The sequence below is a fragment of the Etheostoma cragini genome, chromosome 18, assembly GCF_013103735.1.
Source record: "Etheostoma cragini isolate CJK2018 chromosome 18, CSU_Ecrag_1.0, whole genome shotgun sequence".
NCBI lineage: Eukaryota > Metazoa > Chordata > Actinopteri > Perciformes > Percidae > Etheostoma > Etheostoma cragini.
The window spans coordinates 11,687,654-11,704,702 of NC_048424.1; the positions used below are offsets into that span (position 1 = coordinate 11,687,654).

At 40.6% G+C, this 17,049-nt stretch overlaps 2 protein-coding genes across 4 annotated transcripts in view; one reads left to right on the plus strand and one right to left on the minus strand.

The window, feature by feature from the left end:
- Positions 1-3,937, plus strand: part of snx17 (sorting nexin 17) — a 28,968-nt gene extending 25,031 nt beyond the window's left edge. Inside the window, exons 11-15 of one of the 2 annotated variants that reach the window (XM_034900039.1) lie at positions 797-925; positions 1,131-1,208; positions 1,310-1,399; positions 1,480-1,521; positions 1,705-3,937. In XM_034900039.1, coding sequence (XP_034755930.1) covers positions 797-925; positions 1,131-1,208; positions 1,310-1,399; positions 1,480-1,521; positions 1,705-1,824 — 459 coding nt within the window. In that variant the 3' untranslated portion in view covers positions 1,825-3,937. The remainder of the gene's footprint in view (positions 1-796; positions 926-1,130; positions 1,209-1,309; positions 1,400-1,479; positions 1,522-1,704) is intronic. The other variant, XM_034900040.1, reaches the window with a different exon arrangement.
- Positions 3,938-5,416: 1,479 nt separating this feature from the next.
- znf513a (zinc finger protein 513a) lies at positions 5,417-16,647 on the minus strand. 2 transcript variants are annotated; one of them, XM_034900020.1, is made up of 5 exons: positions 16,340-16,647; positions 15,104-15,240; positions 12,838-12,972; positions 8,163-8,933; positions 5,417-7,973 (listed from the first exon to the last, which is right to left on the minus strand). In XM_034900020.1, the coding sequence occupies exons 2-5, from the start codon at positions 15,141-15,143 to the stop codon at positions 7,003-7,005; spliced, it is 1,917 nt and encodes a 638-aa protein (XP_034755911.1). In that variant the 5' UTR covers positions 15,144-15,240; positions 16,340-16,647; the 3' UTR covers positions 5,417-7,002. The 2 variants fall into 2 exon arrangements, with proteins under 2 accessions (XP_034755911.1, XP_034755910.1); XM_034900019.1 differs by having other exon boundaries at positions 5,417-7,979; positions 16,340-16,644.
- Between the last annotated feature and the right edge of the window lie 402 nt (positions 16,648-17,049).

Consider the following 17,049-nt stretch of genomic DNA (forward strand, 5'->3'; position numbering starts at 1 on the left):
GTCTGGATGTCTTTTTATAAGTTCTAAAACATATTGTGTGTGTGGTGAGTAGGGGAGGTACCAGAGGGAACAGTCTCAGTGAAGAGCACAGTTTCCATAAATGAGGAATGAGGGCTCGTCTCCTGGGAGGCTGTGTGTCTCTGAGTGTCACGTTGTTTTGGAGGCTTTGGATATTCTACATTTGTAGACATTTCTTTCTTTCTTTGCACCTGTGTTAATCTTTTATGTATCTGAATCTTTTATGTATTACTATATATTTTATTATATGTATTACTATGTACTATTATTTTTTAGCATTATATTATATGCATTTATTTATTTATTTAGTGTTATCTACTTAAGCCTCTACTTAAGAATGTAAGTTGGATGTTTCTTAAGCCATAAGGAAGTCAGTTTATTTGGGGCTTATTGTTTCTTCTTCTTCTTCGCTGACTCAATAAAACATGGCTAGAGGAGTCATCACCTGAGCTCAGCATGGTCCTTTGGACCTGAAGATTGTGAGTTCAAAGCTCAACGGTCACAATGTCACATCTTTTACATAATCAGCCATTGTGCTTTGGACACCTTTCCCTGTGAGTTTAAATTCTCGGCTTGGACCACCGCTGCGGAGCAGCTATCATTTTCCTTGTATTTCAAACAGAAGTAGACATATTTCACTTGAATGCTGAAATAGAAAAAAAAGGTCCTCAATAGAATAAACCTATGATAACAGTTCAGACAGCTGTGGGGTATTTAGAGGATAAATTTTGATGATACCACCCAAATCATAACTCCATCTTTCTGTCCGACTCTGCAGCAAGTCCCAATAGCCAACGGCACCACCAATTCCTGCAGCTCGTCCAAAAGTGAGGTCAAGCTGGAGCTGGCCTTTGAGTATCTGATGAGCAAGGACCGCCTCCAGTGGGTCACCATCACCAGTCAACAGGTAGGACAGAAGACACAGACAGAGTCTATGTAGGGGGACAAGCGCTTGGTAGTAGAGCGTTAAATGGTTGTGATATGCTCAAAGCGTTTGGTTCTTGCAATTCTTGCCTCAAACTAGGAAGTATTTTCAAAATGTCCAAGAAAGATGCGAAGTAAAAGTGTGCTCAACACTGTTCAGTTGTATTGACTTACAGTTGTGATTTCAGGCCATCATGATGAGCATCTGCCTTCAATCTATGGTGGACGAATTAATGGTGAAGAAGTCAGGCGGCAGCATTAAGAAGGTTTGTTTTAACACACACACACACACACACACACATGTTACAGGATACTCTCTTGATGATATCATTCTTCACTTCTTCTGCTTTCCACTGTCCACTTCCAGATGCTGAGGAAACGACACAACGGCTCCATCCACCGGTCAGACAGTCAGCAAGCTGTGAAATCTCCCCCTCTACTGGTGAGGAATGGGAACGTATGCCCTGAGTTAATGTGATTGGGACTTTTTATAGATTGTAGGATCATTTGTTGTTGTTGTGTTTGTTCTGACTGCAGGACTCCCCTGACCCGAACCGGGAACAAATCGTCAAACTCTCAGTGAGTGTATATATTTGACTTTTTTTTTTATTACTAATAAGTACAGTGCTTCTAAAAAACTAAGTGTTCAAAAAGCATGCAGCTGAATGATGAGGTCATGTAATTTAGTCCCAGAACTTTTAACATTTTCTAATAGATCAATGTATTTCCAGTGTTAAGAGTACTATTGATTATTCCGTTTAGACCAAGCTGAGCTCGGTGTCCCTCCGAGGGATCAGCGCCTCCAACTCAGCAAACGATATCAGCGGCAATGATTTCCATGGCAACTATGCTTTCGAGGGAATCGGGGATGATGACCTGTAACCCCAGATTGCCCCCCCCCCCCCCCCCCCCCCATTCATTCCGATGTCAGCGACTGGGACGACAAAGATAACAAGCTGAGCTGAGCCGAGCCGATCAGGCCACACACGCCTCCGATTCTGCAAGTTTGTAGCTTCTTCCTGGAGAAATTGCTGCCTTAAGGTCTCATTCAATCTTCGACTGTGTCCTTTCTTTTAGACTCTAAAAGCTCACCTTGATTTGTATGTTAGTAACACTCATCATATTCAATTGAAACATGTTGTCCCTATGCTACTTACTTAGTGGCAACACACAGTAAATAGCATGTAAAGCTACAGGTACGCAAACAGGGATGCTTTTGTTTTTCTATGTTACTGACAAATTCCTACTTCAGTTTCATTCACTTTGACTACTGTTTCATCAGCAGTAGTTGTGATTTTTCCTTTTTTTTATGCAGTGAAATTCATGAGGTACAAAGTAAATTTATATATATTATAAACTACGTAAAGAAAACCTGCTAGACCTTGGATTCCTCCCCCAGTGGCTGCATGTTCCTTTCCAACCTGAGAGCCAAATGTTAAGTTAGACCTGGCACTAGTGATAATCCAGCACAACAGGACACGGAAGTTCTCAAAATGACCCAGACTCCGGTGAATGTGTTGAAATTGATCTTGAAACTGTAGACTTCTCAGAGCAACTGCTTACTTATATGGATGATCAATGTTTGGCTTGGCTATACACCAAAATGTCATGTTTTTATACTGTTAGTGATCTTCTGTGTGTCATGCTACTCATGTGCCAAGTCAGTAAATATCTTAGCAGGATACCAGCATTTTTATTCAGCTTACGTTTGAGGCACCGTCCCTCATGCTGCCTTCAGAAATAGTCTGATGCCTTCATTTTAACTTTTTCGCCTCATGGGTTAACATTGGTTGAAGCTTGAAACGAAGGGCAGAATCGGCCAGTGTTGCCTAGAATCTTGCAGAACTTGATAGATGGTTGATTTGGCCGAGCTGCTTGCACATGCTAAACCCATCACTTTTGCACAGTATTAAGTACAGGTGGAGCTGAATGCTCGAGTGGAAGCTCGAGCATGACTTTAAACATGGAGATTTTTTTTCCCAAGGGGCTCTGTAAATCCATCTATGATTTTTTTTCTTTTCTTTCTTCAAACCAATTTTTTAAAGGTTTCTCATAAATGCCAAATTATAGTTTACTGAAGCATTTTGCACAAAATAAACAAACATTATGACAATGTCACTTTTTATATTATGTACATGCAATTAAGTATTCTGAACATTAACTAATATCTTTATCATCCATAGCTTATTGTAATCAAATAGATCAAATGTAATCTAAACTGTATAGAACAAAAGGTTTAAATGGACTAACATTTAGAATTGTTTACATAATGTTTAGGGAACTTTTATTGTAGGATAAAATGTAAAGTGTTTACAAATTTCCCATCTGATTTTCTTTGTGTAGTTCTTTTTCGGGCAAGCGAGGGTGTTGAGGAACATTCTTTGGGGCTTCAGTTCATTGTAATCTGTACATTGTGCCAATCATCTCAGAGGATTTAGTTTGATCACAATTGCTTGAGTAAACAAAGTTCATGGAGAGCAGGCAACAAACTGAACACATCCCTCTGTTTTATAAAACATCATTCCATTTTTTATGGCTGTTGGCATCCGTTGAGCTGCATCTCGGCGTGTTTTGAAGCCTCTAAATGTAAATCGATGCCAACCTATCAACAGCTTTACGCTCACTGGTAGCCAGAACTGTACACAAAATGTTCTCAATATAAATGTCTTGTTCTTCACCTGCTGTGCTTTTTCTGTGTTCTTAAGTTGTATTTACAGTAGGGGGACGTGGACACCACTATTCATTTAAATTGTCTTAATTCCGGTCAATACCACGACTTGCATACAGTAGAAGCTGCAATATTCTGGGTGTGTATAAATGTGTAGGTGCCTAATCAAAGTGCATTTTTCATCAGCATCACTTTTACAAAAAAATGTCAAATTTCATGATGATTGTATTGACTTGATTCATTCCGCTACTTTTATTTAGATTTTAGTGGGAAGGTCGGGGACAACTGTCATGATGCTAAAATAAACTCTGAACCTAGGTCACATTATCTTCTGATTCTTAGCTGTCTTTTAATTGTCCACTTTAAATTATCCTCACTAAGCATTCTTCATCGGCAGCAGCTTTAGTTCTCAGACATGTAACAAGTATAGCGCAACCAAGTGATATAAATCAGTACATCACAACCCCTTCCAAATCATTTTAAGTTTCTCTAAAAGAACTCTCCCCTCACGAAGGTATTTGGAACTGAGAAGAAATTGCTTTGACTCTTTATCTATTTATAGCTTAACTGATGCGTCTACTAACACATCAGCTAAAATTCAGTTTTTACATAAACAAAACATACACAAAACAAGACATTTTACAGTTGAAAATGAAAACTTATCAATGCTGTCTGATGGATAAACTATGCAATTGCTTCAGTTTCTAAATTACGTCAGCCATAATGTCATTTCTCAACTGAAATCAGTTCTTATTGACAGACGCATCTTCTGAAAATGATTTATATGTGCTAAGAAAATATCAGCCGATGATATTTTTTTGACACTGACCAATCAATTTCAGCAAAAAATGTCAACAAAAACAAACGTCAGTAGAGAAAGTTATATTGGAGGGAATTTAGAAACTGACACAGCTGTGGGAGGATGTATATAGGTACAGTTGTAATTTGAACTAAATGTTACTTCATAGCCACGATGTTCCGCTTCCAGGATTTTTCAGGTGCCGCCGGAAATTCCACCGTATGTCAGTTACCTTCCGCTTTCTTTGTGTTGGCATTTTAAAATCTGGTGGAGGACTATGGCTGACTGCTCCTTAGATCTCTGCAGGGTCAATCCAGACAGCGAGCTAGACTATCTGTCCAATCGGAGTTTTCTGTTGCACGACTAAAACAACCTTTGAACGTACACATGCTCCACCAAAACAAGTTCCTACCCGAGGTTATTTTGCAGGGACAACGTTGCTTCATCCGGCGCTTAGCACCGCCAAAGATAATTGTGATTGGTTTAAAGAAAGGCAAATAAACCAGAGTACTTTTTTTCTCTCTTTCCCATCCCTGAACGCTTTGTGGACTAGCCTGACCCTCCTCTGCAGCGCTGTAGATGAAGGTCTGGCAATGCGAGGCGTACTAAATGCTGACGTCGGCATGCCAACAATGACGGCACAAACATGCTGATGCTAAGCTGTTCCCTATCTTAGTGTAGCGTGTGACAATAGCACTAAATTCCAAAGACGCCTGAGGCTGGGGGAAATGCCAGATTTGCAAGTATTTGGACATATTTGAATTTTGACCTGAACACAATTCATCCCAATGGGACATGGATCTCTGTTGCAAATTTTGTCCATACATCCAAAATATTTCATTCTGAACCACAACCTGTCAACCTCATTTCAGTCAAGACCAGAGTGATGGACTGATCGGCAGACTGACAGGAGTTATCCATAGAGCGTGTGTCTAAAAATGAGATGCGCTGTATGTGAAAATGTCTCTGGGAGATTTGAGGGAAAAAATGAGATTCAGTCTGTTGTGTGACATTCAATGAAATTAATTCCATGTGTTTATTTCAAAATCCTCACTTAAGGCATTTATGAGACACTGCATGAAGACAAAAACAGACACTTGGGGGATGTCGGTACTAATCAATGCTCCATTGTGTCATGGTGAGTCGGCAACCTGAAAAATCTCACTTGCATATTATAGTAATTCAAAAAGAGCTTAAACCTAAATCACAGTCCCTAATATGTTTCCCATGGGAACTAAATGACACATCACACATTCAAAATGATAAAAACACAATTCTATATATTAAAGTATGCACTTCTAGCAGTGTATTACAGCCACATTAGAAAAATAAAACAATTACACACTTGCATGCTTATTAATAGTGTCATCTTTTTCAAGTAAAAAACAACATGAGAATGGGCTAATTTCACAGTCGATAGGTAACGGAAATCAAAAGGAACGTGATCCAAATGATTAGAAATGAAAAGATTAATGATATGTAGCAAGTACAAGTTTGTTAGGTAACAAATGTTTTGAACAACATGCTTGTTTACAGTTTGTTACTCCTGAATCAAATGGACGTCAACCAATGCTTATTTCCTCTCCACAACTAAGTCGCAAACCTTTTAACTGCAATGTCGTGTATGATTGTGCTTTTTCTTTAACCATACAACCAAATGAAGACTAAAGGGGGGCTTTCAAAATGCATGTGCATGCAAGTTAAGTGTTTAAATAACCAGAAATTATTTATTTATTTTAATCACAATTGATAATCCTGAAGGGCTCCGCAAAGATGACAATTCAGATTGAGACACGGGAGATTTTTAGTTCGGTTATCACAACCTAATTGATCAATATAGTTTATCAAGGGTAAAACAAGTCCAGTTTTATTAAACAGCACCTTGCTAGTTCATACATTAGTGAATTATTCTGAAGCCATGACGTTACCAGAGCTCGGGCCCCAATGCAAACTAAGCGCAATATTGGCCCTTACAAGGACCGGTCTTTACTTAAAGCTACACTGTGCAGTCTAAATATCCTCATTAGTAAAGTAACTAATAAAGTAAAGTTAAATCGGGTGAATGTGATCATCTACCAGTAACATTCAAGTTGTTTCATTAGATATTTGGTACAAAACAAAAAGGTTTGAGCTAAATGTAATACAAAGAAAAATTGTCCCTTATTTAAAGTTCAAAAAAGAACTACACAGTGCAGCTCAACCGTTCAGGCAAAAATGTGCACATGTATTTGGTAGTGTTCTGTCCTGGAATGAAGAACCAGATATGTGTTGTAGTATGAGAGGGAAAACGGTAAAAGTGTGGTGTAACTTACAGAATAAGATGGTAAGGACTTCCACAGTAGATATCATTTCTCCTAACAGAAATGCATAGTAGAAGACAAACTCTGAAGAGACTCAACCACCTTAATAAAAAAAGGATTTGAATTGTTACACAATTGTGCGATATTCTAAAAACAATCTGTTAGCAGCCTCTGAAGACATCTGACAAAAACACTTACGACCGACACACACTAAAACAATATAAAAAGCTCTGTGAAGAAAAAAAAAAAAGGGATAAAAAGTTGCTGGTAGCTTAGTTTTGCTGAGTTATATTTTATGCAATCTCAAGTTTGTAGCACGAGTGTATAGTCTGACCTCCCTCCCTAGACATGTACTGCATATCGACCCCTGTTTCTTTTCTGTGAGTTGGATCTCCATTTCCAACTCCCATCCCTTTCCTCACTTCCTCTTCATCTTCGTTGTTGCCGGTCATTGGAACTTTGACCCAGCCGTCTGTGGCCAGGCCGTGTTTCTTCTGATGTCTCTTGTAATTGTCCCAGTGGCCGGTCGTGTAGCCACACTCCTGACATTTGTACGGCTTCTCTCCTGTGTGCCGGAGCATGTGCCGCTTCAGGTTCATGCTCTGGTTGCAGCTGTAACTGCACACGGCACACTGGAAGGGCTTCGCCCCCGAGTGCACCCGCTGGTGGCGCTTCAGGTTGGCCAGGTTCCCGCAGGCGTAATCACACAAATGGCACTTGTAAGGCTTCTCGCCTGTGTGCACTCTGTGGTGGCGCTTGAGGTTGTCAAAGTGCGCTGAGGCATAGTCGCACTGTGGGCACTTGTATGGTTTCTCGCCGCTGTGAGTTTTCATGTGGCGTGCCAAGTGGTTTGGGTAGTGTGTGAGGAAAGGGCAGGCGGCGCAGGTGTACACCTTGTCGCTGCGCTCCCCAGGGCTGTTGGGAGACGATGAAGAGTCTTTAGTCAGCATTTCGAGGGTACACTTGGCACAAATCTGGGCTGAGGAGCCGTCCTCGTCCTCCAGGACGATGCCACACAACCGGCAAGTGAAAGGGAAAAGTGAAGGGGGGAGGGCGGCGGCACCGTCTGCTACGCCCGCTCTGGTCGCCCTGCTGCTGTCCCTTCCTGTGGTGTCCAACAGGGGTGGAGGCTGGTGGCCAGGAGCTGGGTTAGAAGATGCTATGGGTGGTCGTGGTGGTGATGCTCCCTTTAAGCCATCAAAGGCTGATAGGTAGTCATTGTTTTGGGCTCCTAAAGTCAGGTTCGAAGTCGGCCTCGCAACGTCTGAAAGTTCACAAAACAATCAGTTAGTATATATTGAATGATTGATCAAAGATATCAAAAGGGTGCACCATATATCAAGATTGTTTATATAAACTGTAACTATTGATGCATAATGAAGAAAAAGATAGTTATGTAGATTACAAAATGAGTAAATAATGATAGTAATGGTATGTAAACAATGATACAAACCCTTGGCTGAAGTACCTGACACTTCATCATTGGGCCTTTGCCCAGTCACGTGCCTCTTCAGGCTGTTTTGGCCACTGACAGGTTGTGGCGGCGTGTCCTGTCCCGCCACTGCAGAGGGCACATGCATCCGCTGATGCCTCTTGAGGTTGCCAAGGGAACTGCAGGCAAAAGTGCAGATGTCGCATTTGTAAGGTTTTTCCCCCGTGTGAATGCGCAGGTGTCTCTGCAGGTTCACCAGCTGGGCTGAGGCGTAAGTGCACAAGGGGCAGTTAAAGGGCTTCTCCCCGTTGTGCGTCTTCATGTGTCGCTTCACGTGGTTGGCGTAACGCGAGGAGAAGCCACAGAGGTGGCACGAGTGCAGTTTGGCCAATTTGTCCTCCGCTGTCAGGGTTTTGTCGCCCAGCCCGTTTTGCACCCCTTCGCCGTCGAGCTGCAAATGGGAACCTGAGCGCATCCCGCCGATGCCTCCAAAAGGTGAACAGAAGTCTGTACTTTTGGCTTCCCTTGACGCTTTGCAACACCTAAGGCAGTATGGACCAACCAGGTCTATGCCAGGTCCCAGAGGCTCATCACGGAGCTGTCCGCAGCCCCTGCAGGACAGGTAGGGAGGAAAACTGGGCACGGACTGGGCTGCTCTGCCCTCCTCTTCCCTGCCGTTGTCAGTTGTGCTGTGTGAGTTGTCGGTTTCACTTTCCATGCTGAGCCGGCTGTAGTCAGGGCTCTCCTCATCACCCAGAGGAAACACAGAGAAACCGATCTCAGCTGCTACTTCTGAACAGGAAAGACAAACAGAAAAACATTTCACAAACACTTCACGTTTTCAGAACGACAACCTTCACAATCCACTCTAAAGGTCGTTACATACCTCGACAAACTCAGAGAACATTATCTGTACTGTTGTTTATTAAGCCTATAAGATTTAGACTAACTGTACATTTATAACTGTCCTCTCTACCTGGGATTGCTTATTCTCTGGTATACCATTTGTGGACTTTATTTAATCAGGTACTGATTTCTTTGCAAGACAGACCTGAGTACAGCAAAAAATAACACAATCCGACACACAGCCAGTCACACAAAAGCACATAGACAAAGAGCATTAGAAACAATCATACACATCTCTATGAATATACTTTAAGACTATATGTGTTATTCACAACGTGGCTGGATGACAACCCCACTGAAAAGTGCTATGACCAATTCCTATTGTTTCCACTGTTAGTATAAAATTCAGACTGACATATTTTTATATTACTGAGTTTAACGTAAAAACTGGCTCCCGTACAAAGGAAGGCACACGTCCAATTCAAACGGTATCTTCTGACAAATGTCCCTGACTGACTCCAAACTGTCCGACAAAGACAACAAGCAGCAGCACCTAGCTGTTTCAGAGAATGTCGCTCCATTTCCATCACACTGAAAAATATAACAGCAGTGGAGACATGATATCTCTCCTCAGCAAAAACAAGTGTATTTCCAGAGAAGCAATTCATACTCACAGTGTTACCTGCGAGGCCGAGTGCGTTTGAGCCGTTGTTACATTATGCCCCGCGAGATTTTCAGTCATTAAAAAAAACAAGAAGGGGGACACTTCTCCCAGACGAACTTAAGAAAAGCTTCAAGACACAGCGGCGCTCTCCAGCTTCAGCGTGTGCTTCTGAAAGCAAACGAGTCAAAAGAAAACCACCTTCCTTCACAGATGCCGAGGCAGGATGTGAGGACGGAGAGAGTTGGCGCTGCCCTTTTATTCTGCCCCATGGAAACCCCTCGTGGATGATTACCGAGCCTAATGATAATGATGATGACTATAATGGTGAGGCTGTTGCTGATGATGATGATAATGATGATGATGATGAGGGTAGATGATGATGATGATGATGATGATGATGATGATGATGATGATAGTGGGGTAGTTGGAGCAGAGGCAGCAGCAGAAGATGATGATGATGATGATGATGATGATGATGATGAATAAATACCCTCTCATAATGGTGTCCTTGATGGTAATGGTCCTATTTTTATGACCCTCATAATAATGGCATCTCGGCTCCTTTCTCTACTTTTCCGTTTTTCAGATCATTCTCTCTGACAAAGAGTCATGCTGGGAAATAGGAGCTGGCAGTTCCATTTCTCTTACTGTCACACAGGAGGGGCTCGGATTCATCACGGAGAAACACACCTACGAGTCCACTTTGCGGTGCGGCTATTTTACGAACGGAGCCACCGCATCCTTAAGTGCTAAATCAAAACGTTGAAATTATTTACGTCGCAGATGAATTTCAGGTTTACGTTGTGAAAATGAGGGCTCATGCAAAAAATAATGATACTTTTGTCTAATCACTAAGCAAGTGCAGTTCCAACTGTGGAGTCAACTGAAATGTACTGTGATGATCCGACTGTATGATCCTCCCATTTCCCTTCATTGCTTAATCAGACACATTTGCCGTACTATAATATGTTTTTATATCCTAATAGAAAACCCGTCAGGTGAACGTGCAACAACTAAAAACAGTGAGACACTTGGTTGATATTTAGACTTGTCCTATTTATAAGGGAATGGACAGATCCAGTATGAAGACAGACAAGCTGACAGACAGACAACAACACACGCCACCTTTTAAAGCTATAATCTTTCCCATTTTAATGAGATCAAATCCCGTTTTCGATACCATTTATAGTCAGCATTTCTTCTGCAACGACCATCCAATGTATTAACATCCTGTAATTGTCGCTTTATGTAGCAGTTTCCGTTGATAGCGGAGTCCACCATCCCTACGCTGGCTTTAAATTGGCTACCTACACACAAGGGATTAACAGGAAATGATGCAGCGGGTAATACAGCGTTACGGTTTGGAAATGTATCCCACTGATATCGGCCTCGCTGTTTACTGCTCACTCTCCTAACGCTGTATCTGAGCTGGATTGAGTTACCGTTTCTGCAAACTGAACATGTCCTACTGCTGCTGCCAGTAGAGGGTTCGCCTGGTGAAAGGACTGCAGTAAAGTCAGCCTCCCCCTCGAAAAAACAGTCAAACTATCCCGCACGTTAATTTGCAGTACAGTATGCGTATTTACTACGATTAATAGTAAGAGCGTGTGAGAAGTGACTTCAAAATAAAAGCTTTCATTTTAAAATACGTTTCCTGATACTGTCTGAGTAACATTATGTGCTTTGCTATCATTTCAAAGTGAAATGGGTCTGTGGACAAAGAAGGTTGTCATTTTAAAGTCAGATTGGCCTTTGAAAATGTATTCTTTTTATTTGACTTATTCACACAATTTAAATGACTCAGCCTCCACGATCAAGATTTTTGTGTTGCATCATTCTCCATTTTATGTTTTATTATTTCTTTATTTTGTTTTATTTAATTGACTGACTGACAGATTTATTTAATGAATTAATTTAATTTTCTCTGCACGCATCAATAAAGTAGGCTACTATAGCATACAAATGTAATATAACATATGCTGGTCTGTTAAATAGACGGCACAAAACATTGGCTAATTTGAAAATGATGAAGGCTAACTTTACTTGCGCATTACCGAGGACTAGGTGTAGAGATTATATCTCCAACCTGGCCTGGGAACGCCTCGGGATGCCCCAGTCGGAGCTGGTTGATGGGGCTCCGGAAAGGGAAGTTTGGGGTCCCCTGCTGGAGCTGCTGCCCCCGTGCCCCTTTACCAGATAAGTGAATGAAGATGGATGGATAGATGGATTAGATCTAAGAATTTGAATAAAACCCAAGGACAATTTCTACAGAAGACCACTTGACAATGAACTGTAGGCTAGACTACTGGTCTACCGTGCATGAAACACAAGTTAACATAATTTGATATCTGTTTATATTTATTTATATACAGTATATAATCCGTGAATATTTTTGAGTCAGTGACTCGAGTACTTACAGGTCATGTATAATTCCAATTATCTATCTACATGTTCTTCATATGACAATTTTCTTTTCTGTTAATTTCCGGTCTAACAGTCAGTCAGGTAACATCTGGGTTCCACTTGATGGAGATTTGTCACAAGGGGCAAACATCGTATGCATGCGCATGACGGATCGTGCAGGCAGCACAAGTCGGGTACCGAGAATGTGTTTCTCATGGATGGGCCAACTACTCTGGGCGGGCAAAGCAGAGAAAGGGGGGGTAACCTTTACCCTTATGACATAATAAGGAGCAAGACTCCAGATCAGCCCATCTGAGCTTTCATTTCCTCAAAGGTAGAGCAGGATACCCAGGGCTCGGTTTACACCTATCGCCATATCTAGCCACTGGGGGACCACAGGCAGCCTTGGGGGAACTCGTATTAATGTTAAGAAATCTCAAAGTGGAATTTTCATGTCATTGCGACCTTTAATCATAATGCATATTTACATATACCATACCGCAAAACAATGTGCGGGCTAGTAGTTTGTTTGGCGTTTTTTAAAGTAGAGGCTGACTTGACATGGTGGCTTTTGCTGTGACGAAATCACAGGAAACGTTTGTATTTTGTCACGAGGTTAACACCGACCCCAGTCAATCATCAAAAATGCATGTACAAAACAAGACGAGGTCATTTTTGGCATTTTGTTTGTTGACTAGTTAGTTGCTCTCTGGTTGTATTTCTGACAAAGTGGAGACAAATGTAATTATAAATTTGAGAAAAAAAAAAAAGTTGTTTACAAACCTGAGAACTTTTCAAGGCCTAGAATCTTGTTGTCATGATCAGGATCACCAAACTCTAGGTCTTGTCCTAGAAGGAAGTCTGTGTCTAAGGGGAGGTTTCCTGGAGCTTCAATGGCTACACCATCTTCAGAATCCACTACAGTCATAGAAAGGAGCAAATTAAACACATTTGATGACTACTATCATTTCAAATCAGTTTTAATCATTTTGCATGAATATTTCCCTGTTAGTGGCAAACTCCCAAGGCACTAACACATAAGCAGCATTGTGAAGCTAACACGGTGCTTTCTGCTCTGACTTTCAGTGTCAACTAGAAGAGTTGGCAGCCTGACGGAGAAATCAAACAGGTACACTAAGTAACTGTCTTATTGCCAAAATACATTGATAGTCAAGTAAGCAAAGATTTGTATTGACATACCTACATAGTAGATGTGGTCTACTTTTATTAATTAATAGATGACAGACTTCTTATGGACATTAAGCTTGGCTGAATGAGGCTGGTGGTATTGAAAAAGCTGCCTTACTTTTAACCTTCAAGTGAATCTTGCTATGCAGTAGCCTATACATATTGGTTTTGATAAATTAAAGAAAGCTTTTTGCAGGTATATATTGCTCAAAAATGTAAATTGCATCATTTTCAATAAATGATGGGAAACAAATGAACACTCTTCTCATTTTGCAGCAAAAGCTTTTGACAACCCTCGTGGAGCCTTATCATCTATTGTGTGCAATTGTTCGATCCACCCCACTAATGTAAAATGTGCAGAATTATACATTAATTAATTTATGTGGGTCAAGCATACAAATATAGGGTGTATGTAAATGCAATTAGCCAGGTCATCAGTCATTGGTGTGTCTTTCTGCTGGTGAAAATCTTTTAAATTCAACTACGATGTTATTTTTTTTTAACTTATAAAAGTAAAAGGTCGAACATAATCACGGAAGACAATGTCATTTAGTTCCCAACGGTGCACAAACAACACTTACTGAACAAAAAATGGGCCGCTTTCAGTTGACAGATGGAAGGTTTTTACTGCATTTACAGCTAATGATGCCTGAAATCCAAACTCTGTCTCTCAAGCTTGATAGAATCCAAACAGCTATCACACAGCTGTCACTGTTCATAAAACTATCACCAAGCCAACTCAAGGGCATTCCGCTCATCAGCCCTTCTTGGCAAACCCTTGAGAAACAGCGCCATAGTGCCATCTACTGGTCATATCGTCTTTGACATGGTGTCTAGGCTGTGAGAGCAAGACTCTTTTTCACAGAACTACATCAAATCAAATTTCATTAACAGGTAGCTAGTAAAGGTGCAAACAGAAACCAGACCAGAATATGCTGGTCAAGGGAATAAAAATATTGGTCTGTAAAAAGAGCAACAGTGAAAGAAACCCTAGATGCATTATTACTGCTTGACAATAACATTATCTTTGTTGTTTTAACTACATACTGATCAATAATGAGTGATGAGTAACTGAGCATTTCCAAGGTCGGGAGTTTATGGTGTTGACATTACCTATTGACCACCACTGAAATACTGCAGCCAAAACTGTTCTTCTCTATGCAAAGCAGAGGTAGTAACATAAAGTATTGGCAGTTTGTATTGAGCATTGTGTGTTACATTGTGTGAGTGTCGGGAGATGAAGGAGTTAATTAACAAATCCTTACGCTATGCGGCAACACTAACACAGAGATACTGTGTGGTGCATGGTTTTAAGAATTAGTTTAGGCCATGCTTTGTTAGCATGCATGCTATCAGCAGCATAGTTACTGTGAGCTTAAATGCTGTGTGAAGCAGCTAATTACTAACAGTACAACACATCGGTCATTTCATTCTATATCAGGTACTACGCAGAATACAAGGCATTGAGGAGAAGTAGAATATGCACACAACATCTCTGTTTTTACACACATTAAATAGCTCTAATTTCACATCTGTACATTTCTAACTTTAAACATTTTACAATAAACTTGCAGTGTGCATGTTCCACAATCATTCAAAAGAATGCAGAATGTGACAATAGATTTCAATGCATGACTAGTTACAATACTGTGGGTCAGTATGATTGATGTGAAACATTACTTAAACAGCAACGTGTCCAGATGTGAGCGGAGAAAGAGGCCAGGACCAGGCTAGTATTCACAGGGATATCATTTGGGACCTAACTGTGAAGCCACAGTTACAGCATGTTGTAAGATGAGAGATTTCCGTAGCTCGGCTATGTATCAACTTTTCAATGTGAAAAAGATCGTTGTATACCTACACTTGACTGGCTGTGGATTCTGTTGTTTTTTTCTTGGCATCTTCCAGACAGCCTCTCTCTTTTTAGCAACGTCTTCTTGCAGACTTCCACAACCATCAGCTCATCCTCATCCGTTTGGAAGATATTCTTCAGTATTTCTATTCATGAAAGACAAAAAGAATCAACAAATTAGTACTTGATTATTATGGTAATAAATAGTTCAATTGTTTGGTCTATAACATGTTAATTTCCTAAAGCCCAAGGTGACATCTTACAATTTGCGTGTTTTGTTTGACCAACAATCCAAAACCCACAGAGATACATTTCATTACCACTGAAGAATCGAAAAAAACAGTAAATGCTCACATTTAAGAAGTGTGGACCAGTGAATTTGTGGAATTTTTGCTTAAAAAAGTGACTTGAATGACAAATGGTTAAAGCTGTTACAGGTTTATTTTCATTTGATCACCTAAACAGCACGTTGTTTCAGCTCTTTACCCACAAATAGAATACAACATATTCCAGTTACCATTGTTGATAGCTTACTTGTTACTGAATGGATCAAGTCAATCCTTGAGCTGAGCAGAGAGACAAGTCTGTAGTGAGCAGTGATGGTAGTGTCATCAAAACAAATACTGCTCATTCACAGTGTATCTTATAATCCCACGTGTGTTAAGCCTCGTACTTAAATAACACTGCTAACCATAAATGCTTGAACACATGAAGTCAGCCACTACTCGGAGTCAATTACCGCAGTGTCATTTTTTGGCTTATCCATAATGTCCTAACGAAGCCACTTAGAGGACATATCGCACAGTGTAACTACCATCACAGGATACAGATGTCACATGGGTGTAGGTGATATCTGGACTTGAGCTGTATTTACACTGTAAACAAACACAAAATCCACCATTAAGTAGAAATACAAAATGGCTAACATTAGCTCTGGGGCGGCAATCCGACAGAAAGCAATCAAGCGAGTCAGCTAGCTATTTAAACTGAAACATGTCTTCTTATAGCATACAGCTAGCTGATGTTGTCACTGTGCAACAAGAAGAAGAACAAGCAATATTTGGGAAAACTGGAGGTACGCAAATCAATGAGTGGCTAAACAGAACGCGTCCTATACAGCACGTAATGATTGATTGGCAGCTGCCATCTTCAGTCAATATAAGCCGTGGTTTAACATGTTAACCTAGAGCTAAATTAGCCGAGCAGCTAATGCCAACTTCACTAGTTAGCTTCGAGCTAACTTACCTAAAAAACGTAAATATCCCTGTCGATTGAGATGATGTTTGTTGTCGGAATACACGCCATTAGATGCGAAGTGTTTTTCTTCAAATGTACAACGTCTGGAGATCCGCCATTTCTTCATGAGCAGCGGCGACAAAGAAAGGCAATTAATGGTATTTTTCATAACTTAATTGATTTTCTGATTCGCCTGTGATCCAGCAGCAGCAACAACAACAACAAGACTTCCGGCCTCATTCCTTCAGAATAAAAGTGACATCGGCGCTACTAGTAACGAAAAAGTTAAAGCATATGATACACGTTCTACTTATCAAATGTTACTTTGTTGTAATGTTGTCATTTAAGCTGCACCTGCGTTCGAAGAAAAGACTACACTCCAACCCTAAACTATAAAGAGGTGATTTTGTATATTTCTTTCAATGTAATTGATCTGCTTGCATATATATTTTTTTGATGGTCTTCTAGATTTCTGCTAATTCAGATACACCAACGTGGCATGACAGTGTACTAAGTATGTCATGCTTTGCATTTCATTGTATTAGTATGACTGTTGATTTCAAAAGTAGGCCTACAGTATTTTTAAACCTAATTTTAGAAGTTAAATTCTGGGCTTTTACTCTGAAGGCCAGGGACTTATACCGGACGTGTTATTTTTGCTGGCGCGATACTCCATTGCATCTGTTCTTCCGTTTAGATGGGTTTCCGTTTCCGAAAAT

Bases quoted from the DNA above. Each gene is read 5' to 3' on its own strand.
- znf513a (XM_034900019.1), bottom strand. From the start codon at position 15,143: ATGCCAAGAAAAAAACAACAGAATCCACAGCCAGTCAAGT. The intron at 12,973-15,103 runs GTAGGTATACAA...CTATGACTGTAG, and splicing joins GAATCCACAGCCAGTCAAGT to TGGATTCTGAAGATGGTGTA. The intron at 7,980-8,162 runs GTTTGTATCATT...TGTTTTGTGAAC, and splicing joins GTCAGGTACTTCAGCCAAGG to TTTCAGACGTTGCGAGGCCG.